We start from the raw sequence: 16,418 nt of genomic DNA on the forward strand, positions 1-16,418 counted from the left end.
GCGGGGCGGGGGCGGCTGAAGGACACTCGACAGCGAGGCGGTGCGGGTCCTGCGCAGGGCACTGCCCACCCCCACCCCCCGTCCCGCAACTCCGCTCGACGCGCAAGCTGCTGCTGACTGCGCTCTCCAGGGTGCTGCAGGGTCCGGCTGCCGCCTCCACCACTAATGCCGCTGGGAGAGCCCCCCGCAGTGGGCAGCCCTGGCAGGGCGGAGCGCCGCCTCCTCCGCGCACGCGCGCGGCGCAGCAGTGACGCAGGGCGAGGCGCCGCTCGCGTGTCAATTTGGGGAGCGCGTTGATTGGCCGTGAGGAGCGGGGAGGGACAATCGCAACCGAGGCGGCGGCTGAAGGAGACTGAAGGAGGACAGGGCGGGAGGGAGAGGGAATCCCTCTGTTTAGGCACTGTCGCCCTTCCCCTCCGCTCCATGCGCAAGATGCTGCTGGCCGCGCTTTCCCGGGTGCTGCAGGGACCGGCCGGCGCCGCCGCTTCCGCCGCAGGGAGGACGGTGAGTGCGCGGCCCAACTGTCGGAGCGGGCGAAGCGCGAGGCTGGGCTGGGCTGGGGGGGTGTGGGGGGGGGACGAGACGGACGGGGGGGCGGTGCCGCCTCAGGCGAGGGAGGGAGGGGAGGCACGTCCGGGGCTGGTAGCGGTGGTGCCTGGGAGGGGTTGTCCCCTGGAAATAGGGCGAGGGAAAACGTCAAGCAGCCCGGTTGCTCAGTCCCGGCGAGGAGACAGCGATGAAAAGATTAAAAAAATAGTTTTCCCACTCTGTATGGGATCCCGCCTGGAGGTATAAAATGCCTTCCTCAGCGCTGCAGCGGGCCCGTGATGCAAGAAGTACTATGACAAGAAGGGGAATATTTTTTATTCAAGCTGAAGCAGAGTGAAGTTTCATCTAAGTAATTGTATTTTTTTGAATCGAATACCCCTTTGAGAGGATGTTTTCTTTCAGACAGTGTTTTCTTTGGAAGACAGACATTCTTTGGAGATGATAACGTCTTGCATGAAGTGTGATCTGTGCTGAGCAGATGTGTCTTCTGTGATCACTTCTGTTTGCAGCCTCTCCCCATCTCAAACACAATGTCAGGCAGAGGTGGTTCCAAAGCTCTAAATTAACGAGATATTTGACTGTTGTGAAGTCCACAATAACATTGAAATTAGTCCTTGGAAAGTAATAGAAAACGCATACCATTTTGGAGGGAAATTATACCTATGCATGTAACTGGGAAATATTTTCTGTCACCAGCTCTTGTCTCACTGCACACGATTGATGGAGATCATTCTCTCGTGCTAGCCAGGCCTGATGAAGGATGCTTGCTCTTTTAAACTCCAAAATGAATCTTAGAGAGTTTATTTGCCGGCATTTTCGTTATCACCCTGAGATCCCTGCAGGGCTGGTTTTCCTTCAGGACATTAAAATCCAGAATGGTTTGCAGTCTCGGGAGGACAGGGAGTACTGGGCAGGGAGCTTCTGTCAGCTGTGTGCACAGTTATCTTCCTGCTGTTTGTATTTTGAGTGGATATAAAATGTGTGGATTCCTTTCAGAAACCTTTTTCTGGACCTTCTGCTTTATTCTGTTTATATATACTTTAATGCTCAGCAGAGGTCTGATCCTAAGCAGGGAGTAAACGTACTCCTCTTCCATTTGGGATTCGGCTACCTGGCTTTTTGAGCTGCTTCACCTTTTTTTGCTCAGACAACAGCCTCTTGTGCTCTCTTCCTGAATTTTCCTTCAAATTCTGTGGGGGTTTTGGCATTAGTCTGTTACTTATTGTGTTTTACCTCTTTTGTGAAAAGTCTTTTATGTCGTCATTCTCCATATTCCTTTATTATGGCTGCAGATATCAGGAAAAATTAAACCTGCAGAAAAAAAAATTGTTGGCAAGCTCAAGTCAGCGCATTAAAGGATACTTTTTGGTCACTGGAAGTCAGACGCCTTTTTGCCATTGAGAGCAAATATCTGTTGATGTGCCTCTGTTCTGAAGTGGGTCACTTACCTAAGCATTACCTTTGTGTGGGAAAAGTCACCTGCCTGTGGGTGACTGGATTCCTGAGAATGACACGAGAGAACAGATTTGCCAGCATCTTTATAGATCTTCCTATGGGTGTTGGATTCACATATGTAAAAGTTTTTTCCAGTTTACAAGTAAAATACCCATATTAAACTTTTCAAATATGGGTGCCTAAAATTAGTCCCTTACTGCAAGTACTTGGCCTGCTCCTGACATATTGCTTTCTCTTGGAGGTCCAAACTAGGTCTGGTCTGGATGTCTAAATATGAATTTTCAGATCCTAGTGATAACCAAATATGTAAATATTTGTCTTTAATTGTTCCTATGCATTTATAGTGAAGGTATAAATTACCAAATAAATAGAAGTAGTCCTAACCCCTAAAGCAATATTTTGTGTATGCTTTGAGTGTATTGCAAAGCATACAGATGGATTTCCATGATGCAGAGCTTACCTGTAAGGAAACTGGCTTTTACAGTGTACCAGTTAGTTAATGATTTGCTGACTGCTCCTCCCCAAATTGTTCAGTTACTTACTCTTTTTTTCTTTTTTTTTTTTTTTCCCTTCCAAATGCTGCCAACCTAGGGAGCCGTTAGTGAGGTAAGGCCTGAATCAGTCATGTCACAGTTTGTGTCTGATATGTGTACTGGCCACGCATTAGAACTTTTGTACAGGCTCTTCAGCGTTGCTTTTATATAGTGTTCAGGTCTGCATCCCAAACTCTTGATTTACTTCCAGCTCTGGAAGTAAAGTAGCTTTTCCCCACCGATAATACTGATTCATTGTTGTAAACAGTGTAGAAACGTGGTTTGATTAAAAACTCTAAATATTTAACCTAGTAATGGGAAATGCAGAGGGGCAGTCGTGTTTCCTAAATCAAAGAGTAGATAAACAAAACGGGTTGAGGAATTTCCGTAGGCTTTTTTCCAAGCTTTATACCTATTAATCAGACCTATTTTGGAGATGTTGATAATCCTCAAAAGTTTGAAAGAATGAACTTTCAGCTAAATTATGCAAATTCCTTGGTTGAATGAGCTACTGAAAGTTATGTGTAACTTAATTAGCAATACAGTTTTGCCAGTAAAGATGTATGGTGTTCCTTATGCTGTGGCCACAACACGTGTGGACAGATGAGCATCATATCTGATGCTACAGTGAAACTAACTGAAATTATCTAAAAATACCAGTTGTTTTTTGGTCAATAGCTTGTTAATAGTTTGTGCACATTCCTTAAGATGGATCACTACTAGTGGATTTTTAAACATACTTTTTGCCTCTCCTCTACCATGCCACCTTTTCTGTTGTTCTGTATTTCATGTATCCTTAAGTGTGTCACTCTTTCTGTTTCTGTATCATCTTTAAGTAGTGTCTGTGCTGTTACTCACTTACATGATGCTCTTTCTTCATTGTTGTTCCCTTGTATTCTCCCAACTTCTCTTCTTGCTGAAAGGAGAGACAGTAGTTCCAGAATATTCCAGAATTCTGATGTATTTCTTTTTTTTTTATTTTCCAAAGAAATTTTTTGTTCTGTCAAGGTGAAAATCCAGTCAGCACAGAGCACCATCAAAATCTGCATTGGCTGTCTCTACTGATACAGGCAACCGGCACGTGAAGGAAAAAATACTTATTTTTCTGATTTTTATGCACTTCACTGTCTTTTGAATCTTATTTATTTTCTTTTAGGTAATGCAGGGTACTACAAATCTAAAAATTCCTTTTCTGATCTTAATTTTAAATACTGGGTCTTGTAGCACACATGTACAAAATAAAGGCTCTCTAGTATTACAGATATCTGTGTCTGAGTAGTTTCATTAACAAATTATTTCCGTTTGGGAGTACTACTAGAAATTGTTTGATAATCCACCTACTTTGCTTGATAATTATATTTAAATATTACTCATGCTTTGGTTTTATCTTTTTTTAAGGCCTCCCGAGTGATGGTAGCATCGCGTAACTATGCAGACTTTGCAAGTGAAGCTACATTTGAAATTAAGGTAAAGCAGCTGAATAGTGAATACTGGTATTCTTTTTAAGTGTTTGTTGTAGATCTTGATGTGATGATTTGCCCCCCTGATCTTTTCAATTAAAAAATATACTGTTTGAATTTCCAGGTCCAAGCCCCTTGCTATATGGCCCAATTTCTAAATGCAGCTGAAAATACTGTGCTTGGCAGTACATAGTAGTGTTTCTAAGAATGTGAAGTTGTGATTCTTTGCAGCTGTGATATTGCAATCTGTTCTGGAGGAAGTGTATTAATGTTTCCTTAATGCTTTTAAAACATACAGCTGATGTTTGCTGCCTCCCTTCTGTCCATCTGCCTTTTGTGTGTGGACTCATGGGTACTGTATCCCAGATGTGCAGCTGATTGAGGTCTGTATGCACTTTGGAGGAAAAAACATGACATCCTTTTTGTTGTTTGACTTGGTGCTGCTCAAAAAATGCCTGTTATATTCTGTCAGCTTTCCATGGTGGCTAGATCTTAAGGAAAAAATGGTGCTTCCATTGACAATAACTTTTGTGCTGGCTTTTCAATCAGAGATTGATAAAAGAAACTCTGAAATAAATTATTCAGTTTTCCTTTTACTGGGTCCCTGTTTGTCCAGGCCTGTAAAGTATTAAAATTTTTTCACAGGCAGTATATAGGGCAAACATCTTTATATGAAAAGTCTTTTCTGAGTAGATGCTAGGTTTAATGTTTGATTCTGTGTTGATTACAAGATCCTAAGTTTCTAGTGTTACGTGAAGTCTGAAGAAGAGTAATGTGCATGTGTGTTATATCAAATTCATCTACATGTCAGTGGATTTGCACTGGAGAGATTTTGCTTTAATATAAATTGTCTTTAATCTGTGTAGCAGCATTTTGGCCATTTAATCTGCACCGACAGAGTAATTTGTTTGGTCTATTCTACTGAACTTGACTGATTTTATTTATTTTTTTTATTTTTGTTTTGTATGAGAACCTAAAATTGACCCTTGGTGCAAGTCCATGATTTGATAAGGAAGTTGTTACTGAACACATGGTGACTTGGTGACCAGGGCGGCTGGTGCAGGAATGATTTGTTACTGCTTGTTTCGAGTGGCAGCAGAGGAGGTTAAGTCCAGTCTTAGGACCAGATCTTCACAAAGGAAACTCACTGTCTTTCTCGTCTCTTTATGAAGCCTCTGTAGCTCTTGCTGCCAGTAGGAGCTACAAAGCTTCGTATCATGAGTGGAAATCTGTCTTTATTAAAAGTAAAGCTCTTGTTTCCCTGAATTTGGAAATAATAACTGTAAAGTCTGTGCATTTTGACCTCTAGGTTTTGCTGGCTTTCTTTATTAAAATCTGAATTTGACACATCATCAAGTTATATTCATAAATAGGATTAATTGCTTTCAAGAAATGACTACTTGTTCATCTTTGCAGAAATGTGACCTCCATCGCCTGGAAGAAGGCCCTCCTACCACAGCAGTGATGACTCGTGAAGAGGGGCTCCATTACTACAAGACAATGCAGACCATACGACGCATGGAGCTGAAGTCTGACCAACTTTACAAGCAGAAAATTATTCGTGGCTTCTGCCACTTATATGATGGTCAGGTAAGAATTTTTTTCTCCCAAAAGGTTTTATGTTGTCTTACCTTACTTAATGTAGGGATTTGAACAGAGTGAAGAGTATATCTAAAACTGAGTATCTGTGTGCAATGTTTGAAGTTCTGCCTGGATCCAGGATTTAGCTCATTATTTCTTCAAAAACAACGTCTTAGCACGCAAGGGAATCCCTGAGATCTTGAGAAAACAGTAGGAAGACTAAGAAGACAAGCTGCAGCTTAAGACAAGTTCTTGCTGTTTTCTGCTGATATTTGAAGAATATTGGACCATAGCTAGCCCTTGCCACACAGCTGACTGAAAATTATGTGCTTGTCTTCATTCCTTTGTAACAGGAGGCTTGCTGTGTAGGGCTTGAAGTTGCCATAAAGCCTACAGACCATGTGATAACAGCTTACAGAGCTCATGGCTTTACCTACGCACGAGGAGTGCCTGTTCGAGAAATCCTTGCTGAACTTACAGGTTTGTGCTAAGTAAAGTGAGAGTTTGCACGCTGCTGCACTTCTGTCAGAATTTTTTATTCAAATTCAGAATTACATTGATGCACAAAGTATACTGAGGCTTTGGAAGCAGTTTAGTGAATAAACCATAGAATCATAGGATGGCTTGGGCTGGAAGGGACCTCAAAGGTCATCTAGTTCTACCTCCCTGCCAGGAACACGTTACACTGGATCAGGTCACTCAAAGCCTCATCCAGCCTGGCCTTGAACAGCTCCAGGAGTGAGGCGTCCACAACTTCTCTGGGCATTCTGTTCCAGTGCGTCGCCACCCTCACAGGAAAAAAATTCTTCCTAATATCTAGTCTAAATATGCCCTCTTTTCAGCTGAGAACTGTTTCCCTTCATCCTATCACTGCACTCCCTGACAAAGCGCCCCTTCCCAGCTTTCCTGTAGGCCCCCTTTAAGTATTTGAAGGCTCTTATAAGGTCACCCTGGAGCCTTTTCTTCTTAAGCTAAACAAGCCCAACTCTCTCAAATCAAATATCTCAAAAACTCAATATTATAATTTATTATGCAACCACTTTTTACTATAAAATGAAAGTAATAAGGAACATTTAAGTGCTGGTACTTTTAAAGCACAAGTTTTGAAATTTTGTCTTGATACCATATCTTGCATTTGTGCCACAGCAACTTTTTTGAATGGAACTTGGTGGCAGGCATTTGTTCCTTTTAGGACAGGGCATTACCATCCCTAGGAGGCAGACTTCGATTTTTAGAATTATGGTGCTGAAGTCTGAGGAAGATGGATAAACACTGCCTGTAATGATAAACTGAATGGTTTGGGAAAATTTAACTATAGCAAGAATATTAAATGGTAGTCTTGACAGATCTAAGATTTTGCAGCAAGGAAAGATGGTTATTCACAGCAGGGTTATAGGTGGAGCAGGGAAGAGAAGAGAGGATCAGCCTGCTCAACTCCTGGAAGTGTGTGAGCGGATGCCAGAAGTCAAAAATTAAAAAGGAGTTTGAAGGCCTTCATGGATCGTTGGTATAGTAAAGTCTTAATTCATGAGAATTTACATGCCCGAAATGTTAATATAGGAAAGCATGTTTTGGAAGTAGGGAAGTGGTGTGGTTTCACATATACTAAATAGGTATGTGTGTATATTAGTGATGCATATTGATAATGTACATGACAGTCAGAATCTAGTGGATGATAAGATTGCCAAGTGTCACTGGATACTGATAAGAGAGGAAATAGATGGGGAGGTTGTCATAACTGAAGTCTGCTATGAGTCCTGAATCTACAAATAGTGGCGATGTGGGCTTTTTTCTTTACTTTGTTGCATAACACACATCATCATCTATAGCATTATGCTTGGGTTTAGTGGGGCTTTTTTAATGGGGAGAGAGCAAGAGATTGTTGTTCCAAGAAAGAACACTTGGGGCAAGCTTCCGGAGAGGAATGCTGCTGGATCTGATTATTGTAGACAAAGATCTTTACTGAAAATGCCAAACTGAAAGACAGCCTGAGTTTCAATGACTGGGAAATGATAGAATTAAAAAGTTTTTAAAGGACCAGGAAGCAGTTACCCAAAATAGGATGAATAGATAACATCCACGGGGAACAAAGTGTAGAAAAGGACTCGTCAGGAGAACTGATGATTCTCTGAGAAATGGTTTTGTGTTCTAAGAAAAGTAGGAAGTTTAGCAGAAAGTGACATTGGTCTGTCAGGAGTCCTTAGCCAAAATTCAAGAAAAGATTGTACAAAAAGTGGAGGGAGATTGCTGAAGTGTAATTATACTTAGCAAAAATAGCTTTTAAAATTAGACAATCCTTTTTTCTTTTATAATTTTTTACTTTGCTTTGACCCCAGCTAGTAGAATCTATGAAAGCTCACATGAGAACAGTTCATAAGCATATGAAAGGTATGAGAAAGACCAATAATTAAACTGGTCTGCTATTAAGAGAGAGAAGTACAAATTCCAGAAAGAGATCCAGCATTTGACTTCTGAAATAAACACCAAGGCTAAGGAAAAAACCAACCAAACAAGCTGTGTTTATTAGAAATAGAATAGAAGCCTGTGTGGCTGGTAACAAGACAGATTAGAATAAGAAATGGAATGGGATGAGGAGAAATCCTGTATTCTTGGAGCAGCTCGTTTAAATAGGGTTTGATGTAATACTTCATGGACCACCAGTTGTCCTCAGACTACACCTTGGATAATGCTGGGCTAGGTGATTTTTTGATGTTTATCCTGGGCTTGGGAGTGTTGGTTGGGTTTGGGGTTGGTTTTTTTTTAAACATCTTATCTGTAATGTTTACTTCTGGTTATTGTCACAGGGAAGACAAGTGTAGATTATTGCAACTAATCTGGAACAGTGTTCATATCTTTCTTGCAGAGGCTAAAAGTAGTAAGAACTATCTATATGCACTTCTTCTTACAGATTACATGTATGAGAAATGCAGGCCATGTTGGCTATTAACCCCTCCCCATAGTTATCAGAAAATGCTTTTATAAAGTAAGACAGTGAAACTTTTTGAATGGTTTTAAAATTTCTTCTAAATCTCATTCTGCATTTCCTGAATTATGTTTTCATTATCATTCTCTTTTTCCCTCTTCTCTTACATTTTTAACTGTAAGCTCCGAGGCCCCTGTACCTTAACTCCACATAGATCTAATGACAACATGGTCTTAGTGTTATAATCCTTATGAGCTGAATCAGATGTTCCCATTTTTATTAAATTTAAATTAAATTTATTATTATTAAAATTAATTGCTTGTTATTCATGTTTCAGGTCGAAAAGGAGGATGTGTGAAGGGAAAAGGAGGATCGATGCATATGTATACCAAAAACTTTTATGGCGGCAATGGTATTGTTGGTGCTCAGGTATATATATACATGACTTCTGCTTTAAAGCACAAGCGGAATTTGTCGCATGTCCTGTACAAGTGTTTCCTTTCAGTTTTCACAGTGTGAGATTGTATGCAGATACTGTTGCTTGTGGCTATTAAATCTGTTATGTCTTTGCTCTGGTTTGCTCCCTATTTTGTGAACTGTGGCAAAAAAGAAACAAATCGAGAATATAGTTAATGTTCATATTTTGTCTGTGATGTGGATTGAAAGAAATGGAAGTGAGTTGGTAACAACTTGTTTGTTGAGCAGATCTCTTAACACTGTAAATGTCTCTTTACAGTTCACAAGCTGCCTGTCTCCAACTCTGCTGAACATTGTTCTAAAATCTTGGTTTGTCCTGTACTCTGTGATAGGTTCCTCTTGGAGCTGGGATTGCACTCGCCTGTAAATACTTCGGTAAAAACGAAGTCTGTTTGACATTATATGGGGATGGTGCAGCCAATCAGGTAAATGTGCTTTGTCCAGTGTGGCTCTATGAGGAGGAGTGTGACTGTGGGTAATCAGTTTTCCTTCTGTGAGCTCTGCCTGCCCACAGGGTGGTGGGAGGGCACCTTTCACCCTGTCTGTGCAGTACTTGTAACTCAGGCAATGTCTGACTTGGAGCTCATGCTGAGATATGTATTGGGCTTTCTGCTGCAAGGAAGCCTTATTAAAGGTGTCTCCTGATGCTGAAAAAGCAGTCTTGGAAAGAGAGCAGACAATATACAGCTTCTGCCCCACAGCTCACTGCAGTTTTTCTTGGCGCTTTTGTTGTGAAGTGCTGTTCACTGAGACAAACTTAATGGAGGTGGCCAGGCATCTTTCAGATTTTGGACACTAGTGCCTCTTATTTGTGTTGTCTTAGACATTCGAGAAGGAGTGTGTTTCCGAACTGTATAGTCCTCAGAGAGGTGATTTTGTTGAACGGTCGATTAGTAGATGCTCTTTATATATCGGGAATGTAGCATGTGCTCGGACTTTGTTATCGTGTTTTGGACCTGTGTAAATAACTGTTGTTCCTCACCCTTGTTTTGAACTCTGCCCTTGTCACTGGAGTGGACGGGAAGCTTCACAGCTCCTTCCCTCCTGGACTGCTCTAGATAATGAGAGAGCGAATGTAGTGGTTAGTTATTTGAAGACTGCAGGAGTCCTGGGATTTCCAGTTGCTCTTGTTATCCACTTTCTAGCTGCACATGGCTCACCTAAGTGTGACAACCTGAAGTCTCTGTGCTCTGCAAGGAGAGCTCTGAATGATAGCAGTGAAGTGACAGTGCTGCTGAATAGGGAGGAATATGCAACATATACTGCTGAAGACAGAGGAACAGACAGGGCATCTCACAGAGCCACTTACTAGTGACATTCCAGCTGGTCCGTTCATGTTATCAACAGAGACATTAAGCCAAATAAGAAATGGTTGTTTAGAGTGTATCATTGATGTAATTTCCCACTTTGAAAACACAGGTGGAGAACTCAGTTTTTAGTTTTCCCTGTCTGACTTAGAGAGGCAAGGCTGATTCAGTCATAGAATCATAGACTGTCCTGAGTTGGAAGGGACCCACAAGGATCATTGAATCCAAATCCTGTCCCTGTATAAGACAACCCTGACATTCACACCACGTGTTTGAGGGCGTTGTCCAAATGCTTCTGGAATATTGTCAGGCTTGGCGCCATGACTGCTTCCCTGAGGAGCCTGTTGCAGTGCTCCACCACCCTCTGGGTGGAGAACCTTTTCCTAATATCCAACCTAAGCCTCCTCTCGCACATCTTACTGCTGTTCCGTCAGGTCCTGTCATTGGTCACCAGAGAGAAGAGATCAGCAGCTGCTCCTTACCCTGTGAGGAAGCAGTAAACTGTGATGAGGTCTCCCCTCGGTCTCCTCCAGGCTGAACAGATGAAGTGATTTTAGCTACTCCTCATACGACTTCCCCTCTAAACTGTCCACCATCTTTGTGGCCCTCCTCTGGACACTCTCCAGTAGCTTGATAGCCTTTTCATACTGCAGCACCCAAAACTCTGCACAGCGCTTGAGGTGGGGCTGCACCAGTGTGGAGTAGAGCAGGACAAGCACCTCCCTTGACGGGCTAGCAGTGCTGTGCTTGATGCACCCCAGGACACAGTTGGCCCTCTTGGCTTCCGGGGTGCACTGTTGGCTCATGATTAACTTGCTGTTGACCAGAACCCCCAGATCCTTTTCTGCAGGGCTGCTCTCTAGCCTCTCGCTCCCCAGTCTGTATGTTTATCCACAGTTGCCATGTCTCAGCTGCAAAACATGGCACTTGCCCTGGTTAAATTTCATGTGATTGGTGATTGCCCGGCTCTCCCGATTTGTCCAGATCTCTCTGCAGGGCTTCTCTGCCCTCAAGAGTGTCCTTAGCTCCCCTCAATTTCGGGTCATCCACAAACATATTTATTAAACCTTCAAGTCTTGCATCCAGATCATTTACCCTGCTAGTGACTGGTCACCAGAACCGTGTAACCCCATTCACAATGACACTGTGAGCCTGACTCCTCAGCCAATTGCTCACCCTCTGCATTATGTGTTTATACATTTGTATGCTGGGCATTTTGTTATGAGGATACTGTGAGAGATTGTATCCAAGTCACTCTGGTTGAACTTTTCTTTTGCTTTGCTGTAGCAGTGTCCTGGCAGATTAATCAGTTGTATAGATTTTTTATGACTGTTAACTGAAGTATTTCAGGGAAGATGAAGGTTTTGTGCTACCCTAACACAGATACTGAAATAAGTTTAAAAAATTAAGTTCTATAAACGAGTAGTTGAAATGAAAGTTACCTTACATGGTGTAGCTTCTCTTTTATTTCTGCTGAGCTGCAGCAAGTGGCTGGTTTGAGATCACTTTCAGCATTAAAATTTCTCCTAGCTAGACCTCTGCAACCAAATGTAGAGCTTACTGCTTGAAGGCTGAGCACCTTCTCTAGAGGTAATTTGCTCTTGTTTCTTTCAGGGCCAGATATTTGAAACATACAATATGGCTGCCTTATGGAAGTTGCCTTGTATTTTTATCTGTGAGAACAACCGGTATGGAATGGGAACTTCAGTTGAAAGAGCTGCAGCTAGTACTGACTACTACAAAAGAGGAGACTTCATTCCAGGACTCAGGGTGAGGAGGACCCCAGCTTTTTTAAGGAATGGGTGGAACTGGGGGAATGTGCATGCATACGCCTACACAACACATACATTCATATGTGTTTGGTTTTTTAATAAATATATTTATAAACATTTTTGTAAATATAGGAAAACTTGAAACTCAATTGCTCTTGCACTTGTGGAAATACGGAAATTGGAAATTTGGGCTTTGGCATTTCTTTTGCCTCAACTTTTAGTTTCTGTTTTTCAGGTGGATGGCATGGATGTTCTTTGTGTTCGAGAAGCAGCGAAGTTTGCAGCTGAGCACTGTAGAGCTGGAAAAGTAAGTCATCATTCCTTTTCCATAGGTGAAATTTTCAGTCAGATTATTGTTAAGAAGTCCCACATCTAGCCTGTTTTCTGCAGTCACTGTTGAAACTTTATTTGACCTTTATTTCCTTTTTTTCTCTACCGTACTTGAACTTGTAAGCAATTGAGTGGTTCTTGAATTTTGTTAGCATTTATTAAATGCAATTGGAATTGACCAAGCTTTTAAATATATAATGGAATGGGTTGGGTTGAAAAGGCCCCTAAAGATCATGCAGTTCCAAGCCCCTTCCCATGGGCAGGGAGGGACTCCTCCCGCTAGACCAGGCTGTTCAGGACCCCATTCAACCTGGCCTTGAACACTCCCAGGGAGGGGGCATCCACAGCTTCCCTGGGTAACCTGTGCCAGTGCCTCACCATCCTCATCATGAAGATTTTCTTCCTAATGTCCAATCTAGATTTTCCACCTTCCAATTTAAAGCCATTCCCCCTAGACCTATCTCTACATGTGCCTGTGAACAGTCCCTCCCCAGCCTTTCCTGTAGCCCCCTTCAGGTATTGAAAGGCTGCTATAAGGTTTCCCCAGTTTCTTCTCCAGGCTAAACGTCCCCAACTCTCTCAGCCTGTCCTCATAGGGAAGGTGCTCCAGCCCTCTGATCATCTTTGTGGCCCTCCCCTGGACCCGTTCCAACAGTTCCATATCCATCTTGTGTTGGGGATTCCAGAACTGGACAAAATACTCTTGTCATATTTTTCCCCATTTCTACCCCAGTTAAGTTCTGTTATGCAAAGGGTTCTGGCTTGTCAGGCAGTTGTGCTCTTTGTGAAGAGTTTAATTAGAGGAAGCATCAAGGGAAATAGTAATCATTCTATATTTACAAAAATGGAAAGTGAACTAAGTGTTGTGAGTCAGTATTAGTGTCCGTCACCCACATACGATGTGCTCATTCTGAAGATTTCTAAGAGTCATAGAAGTGCTGGGATGGAAAAGGCTTTTGAGATCATCAAGTCTAACCATACCTAAACCAAGTCTTACCACTCCTAAACCATTTCCCTGAGCACTTAATGTACCCGTCTTTTAAATACCTCCAGAGATGGTGACTCAACCCTCATCCTGGGCAGCCTCAGACAGTGTCCAATAGCCCTTTCAGTGAGGAAATTTTTTCTGATGTCTAATCTGAACGTCCCCTGGAGCAACTTGAGGCCATTTCCTCTCATCCTATCACCTGTCACTTGGGGGAGAAGAGACCCAACACTCACCTCACTACAATCTCCTTTCAGGTAGTTGTAGACAGTGATATGGTCTCCTCTCTGCTGCCTCTTCTCCAGCCTAAACAACTCCAGTGCCTCCAGTTGCTCCTCATAAGCCTTGTTCTCCACACCCTTCATCAGCTTTATTGCCCTCTCTGGACATGCTCCGGCACCGCAGTGACTTTCTTATAGTGAGGGGCCCAAAACTGAACACAGTATTCAAGGTGCAGCCTCGCCAGTGCCAAGTACAGGGGGCAATCACTTCCCTTGTCCTGCTGGATTTGGTGAAATAATGTTTGTGCTGGGAATGTGCAACAGCAAAGGGCTTATACAGAAGAATAAGGTTCTGTGAGTTAGTCTTGCAGTGAAACAACAGGCAGTTTGAAATAGCCCGAGTAATGGTTGAATGACATTGGGAGGGAAGAAGTTGTTTAATGCTGCTCAATAAGAACATGAGTATAAATGTGTACAGTATCAACATATGCTTTCATTTGAAAAGAGTTAAGTTTCACTTCACTAGTTGCGATAATGTTACATAAATTCCACTGTGAAGAAAAAAATGAATTAAATCATTCCTCGCTGGTGCAATTCACCTACAGCAAATGCTTGCTGCTATAACAATAAATTTGTTGCTCAGGATGGTAATTCTGTGGGTTTTTTCCTTTTAAGGGTCCTATTCTGATGGAGTTACAGACATACCGTTACCATGGCCACAGTATGAGTGACCCTGGAATAAGGTACTGTGACTCTTTTGTGGCATTCATAGGAAACAAATAAGTATTGATGGTCAAAATCCTGGAACTGTCATGGGTTTGATGTTTAAATCTGTTGGGAAGTGCATATAAAGGTTATGATGAAATTGCTTGGTGGCTAATCCTTGGCCATGTAACATATTTGTTTTACTTGAAGTATTAAGAGGTTTAGAAAGTCAGTTAAACTTTGCACTTTCTATTATGAATTTTGTTTTCAGCATGAATTTATCGTGTGCACTAATTAAGCTTTGACTGAAGAGCAGCATGCTTTTCCAGGGGTTTTACAGTGTTTATATTAAATCCTGTAAGCTGAAATTACAGGAACAGCTCAGACTGTCCAGTCAAGTGGAATATTTATTAAAAATACAAATACACAGGTGTCAAAAAGACTTGGGCATCATGCCAGCTGTCAAATCTGAATTTAGACGTAGAGGTGTATGCCAACAGTTTGCTATAGTGAAATGGAAGCGTGCAGCACATCACCCACCTCCCTTTACAGGAGATGAGAAAACATACCCTTGTACTAACTGTCTCAGGCTGGGATTGGTCCTCTTTCCCTGCCTATACTGTACTCAAGTCTGGAGCTACTTCAGCTTGGTTGCCACTTACTAAGAAGTGTTTAGATGTAGCTGTACCATCCCTTAAGTGATGAGTGTTACTGTATTTTTCACGGCGTTCCTCACAATTCTTGAGTTATACCTTTTTCTAAAAATAAGCGGTGTCCAGAACCTCACCTCTGTTCAAGGATGCCACTGCAGATGTTCATGTCTTTGCTTGTCTTGCTTCTAGCTACCGTACTAGAGAAGAAATTCAAGAAGTGAGAAGCAAAAGTGATCCCATTACTTTGCTGAAGGACAGAATGGTCAACACTAACCTTGCTAGCATTGAAGAATTAAAGGTACGGCTTTTGGTTGCTGTTTAAGCAAGCTCTTGAGTAGTCACACACTAACAGCCTCTTGCCTGCTCACAGGCAAGCGAGCATCACTTGTTTTTTGAGGTTCTTTAACATCACTTTTATTGGTGAAGGGGAAGTTTTGTTGCAGACTGTCTAAAGAAGTTGCACTCTGCTTGGAAGGTGGTTTGCTTTTGGGTGCTGAGTGTAACTCAGCGGTGTTAAGAGTTTCAAATACAACTCTTGTCATATACTACAATGTAGAAATCAAAAATAGCCAAGCCTTCTCAGCTACCCAGGAAGGTCTCTGAAAGGGAAATTATTGATAGTGGAAAATCCTAGTGAAGGAGCTAGGAATGCTCTAATCAGATGTTGTAAATACTTTCATCATCTTTAAAAAGAATTTACCCTGACAGTCTTGAGTGTTTTGCAGAATCATAGTTAAAAATGTAGAGGCTCACTAGGGTCACATTTCTCTGGGAGTCAGTTACCTGTACTGTCCCAAAGGGACAAATGCTGCAGTCAGTTAGGAAGGAAATTTTCACAGGTTTTTAATTTGTTTATAGCCAGTGTTAACACTAATTCTGACCAATGCTTAATCATTGTGTTTAAATTCAAAATTATGCTGCTGTTTTACACTAAGCATCCATTTTTGGTTTAGGAAATTGATGTGGCAGTAAGAAAGGAGATTGAGGAAGCTGCTCAGTTTGCTACCACTGACCCAGAGCCACCACTGGAAGAACTAGGTAACCACATCTACTACAATGAGCCACCTTTTGAAGTGCGTGGTCCAAACCAGTGGATAAGGTACAAGTCTGTCAGCTAAAGGTCTTTTTGTTGGCATAACTTATTCAAAAGAAGAAATGTGTAGGGAAATCTGTCTCAGTATGGATTTTCTTAAACATGCTGACTGTTGTTTCAGGAGGAGCTACATTTAAGAGAAGGCAGTGGTTTATTTAAATTGCTATATATTTGCTTTACTGACTTTTCTTTGGGTTGCTGTATGTGTTATGTACAGTGTAAAAAATATTAAACTTTAACAATGTGTATCTGCTGTCTGGTCTTTTTGTTTCTTGATGAGCCACTTTCCTCCCAAAAAACACCAAAAAAGCCTTCTAGATGCGTGTTTCTGCTACAGAAAAGTTATGAAGTGAAAACACACCAGGCTTTTTAGT

General features: G+C 41.9%; 1 protein-coding gene across 2 annotated transcripts; it reads left to right on the plus strand.

Moving 5' to 3' along the window:
• The first annotated feature begins 299 nt into the window (after positions 1–299).
• On the plus strand, positions 300–16,205 carry PDHA1 (pyruvate dehydrogenase E1 subunit alpha 1). Of its 2 annotated transcripts, XM_054056128.1 has the most exons (12): positions 300–504; positions 2,596–2,610; positions 3,936–4,004; positions 5,414–5,587; positions 5,932–6,058; positions 8,839–8,930; positions 9,311–9,403; positions 11,900–12,055; positions 12,293–12,364; positions 14,269–14,336; positions 15,141–15,249; positions 15,905–16,205. In XM_054056128.1, exons 1-12 carry the CDS (start codon positions 424–426, stop codon positions 16,067–16,069), a joined length of 1,221 nt encoding a protein of 406 aa, XP_053912103.1. In that variant the 5' UTR covers positions 300–423; the 3' UTR covers positions 16,070–16,205. The 2 variants fall into 2 exon arrangements, with proteins under 2 accessions (XP_053912103.1, XP_053912113.1); XM_054056138.1 differs by lacking the exon at positions 2,596–2,610 and having other exon boundaries at positions 302–504.
• The last annotated feature ends 213 nt before the right edge of the window (positions 16,206–16,418 follow it).

Source organism: Cuculus canorus, chromosome 1, assembly GCF_017976375.1.
Source record: "Cuculus canorus isolate bCucCan1 chromosome 1, bCucCan1.pri, whole genome shotgun sequence".
Taxonomy (NCBI): domain Eukaryota; kingdom Metazoa; phylum Chordata; class Aves; order Cuculiformes; family Cuculidae; genus Cuculus; species Cuculus canorus.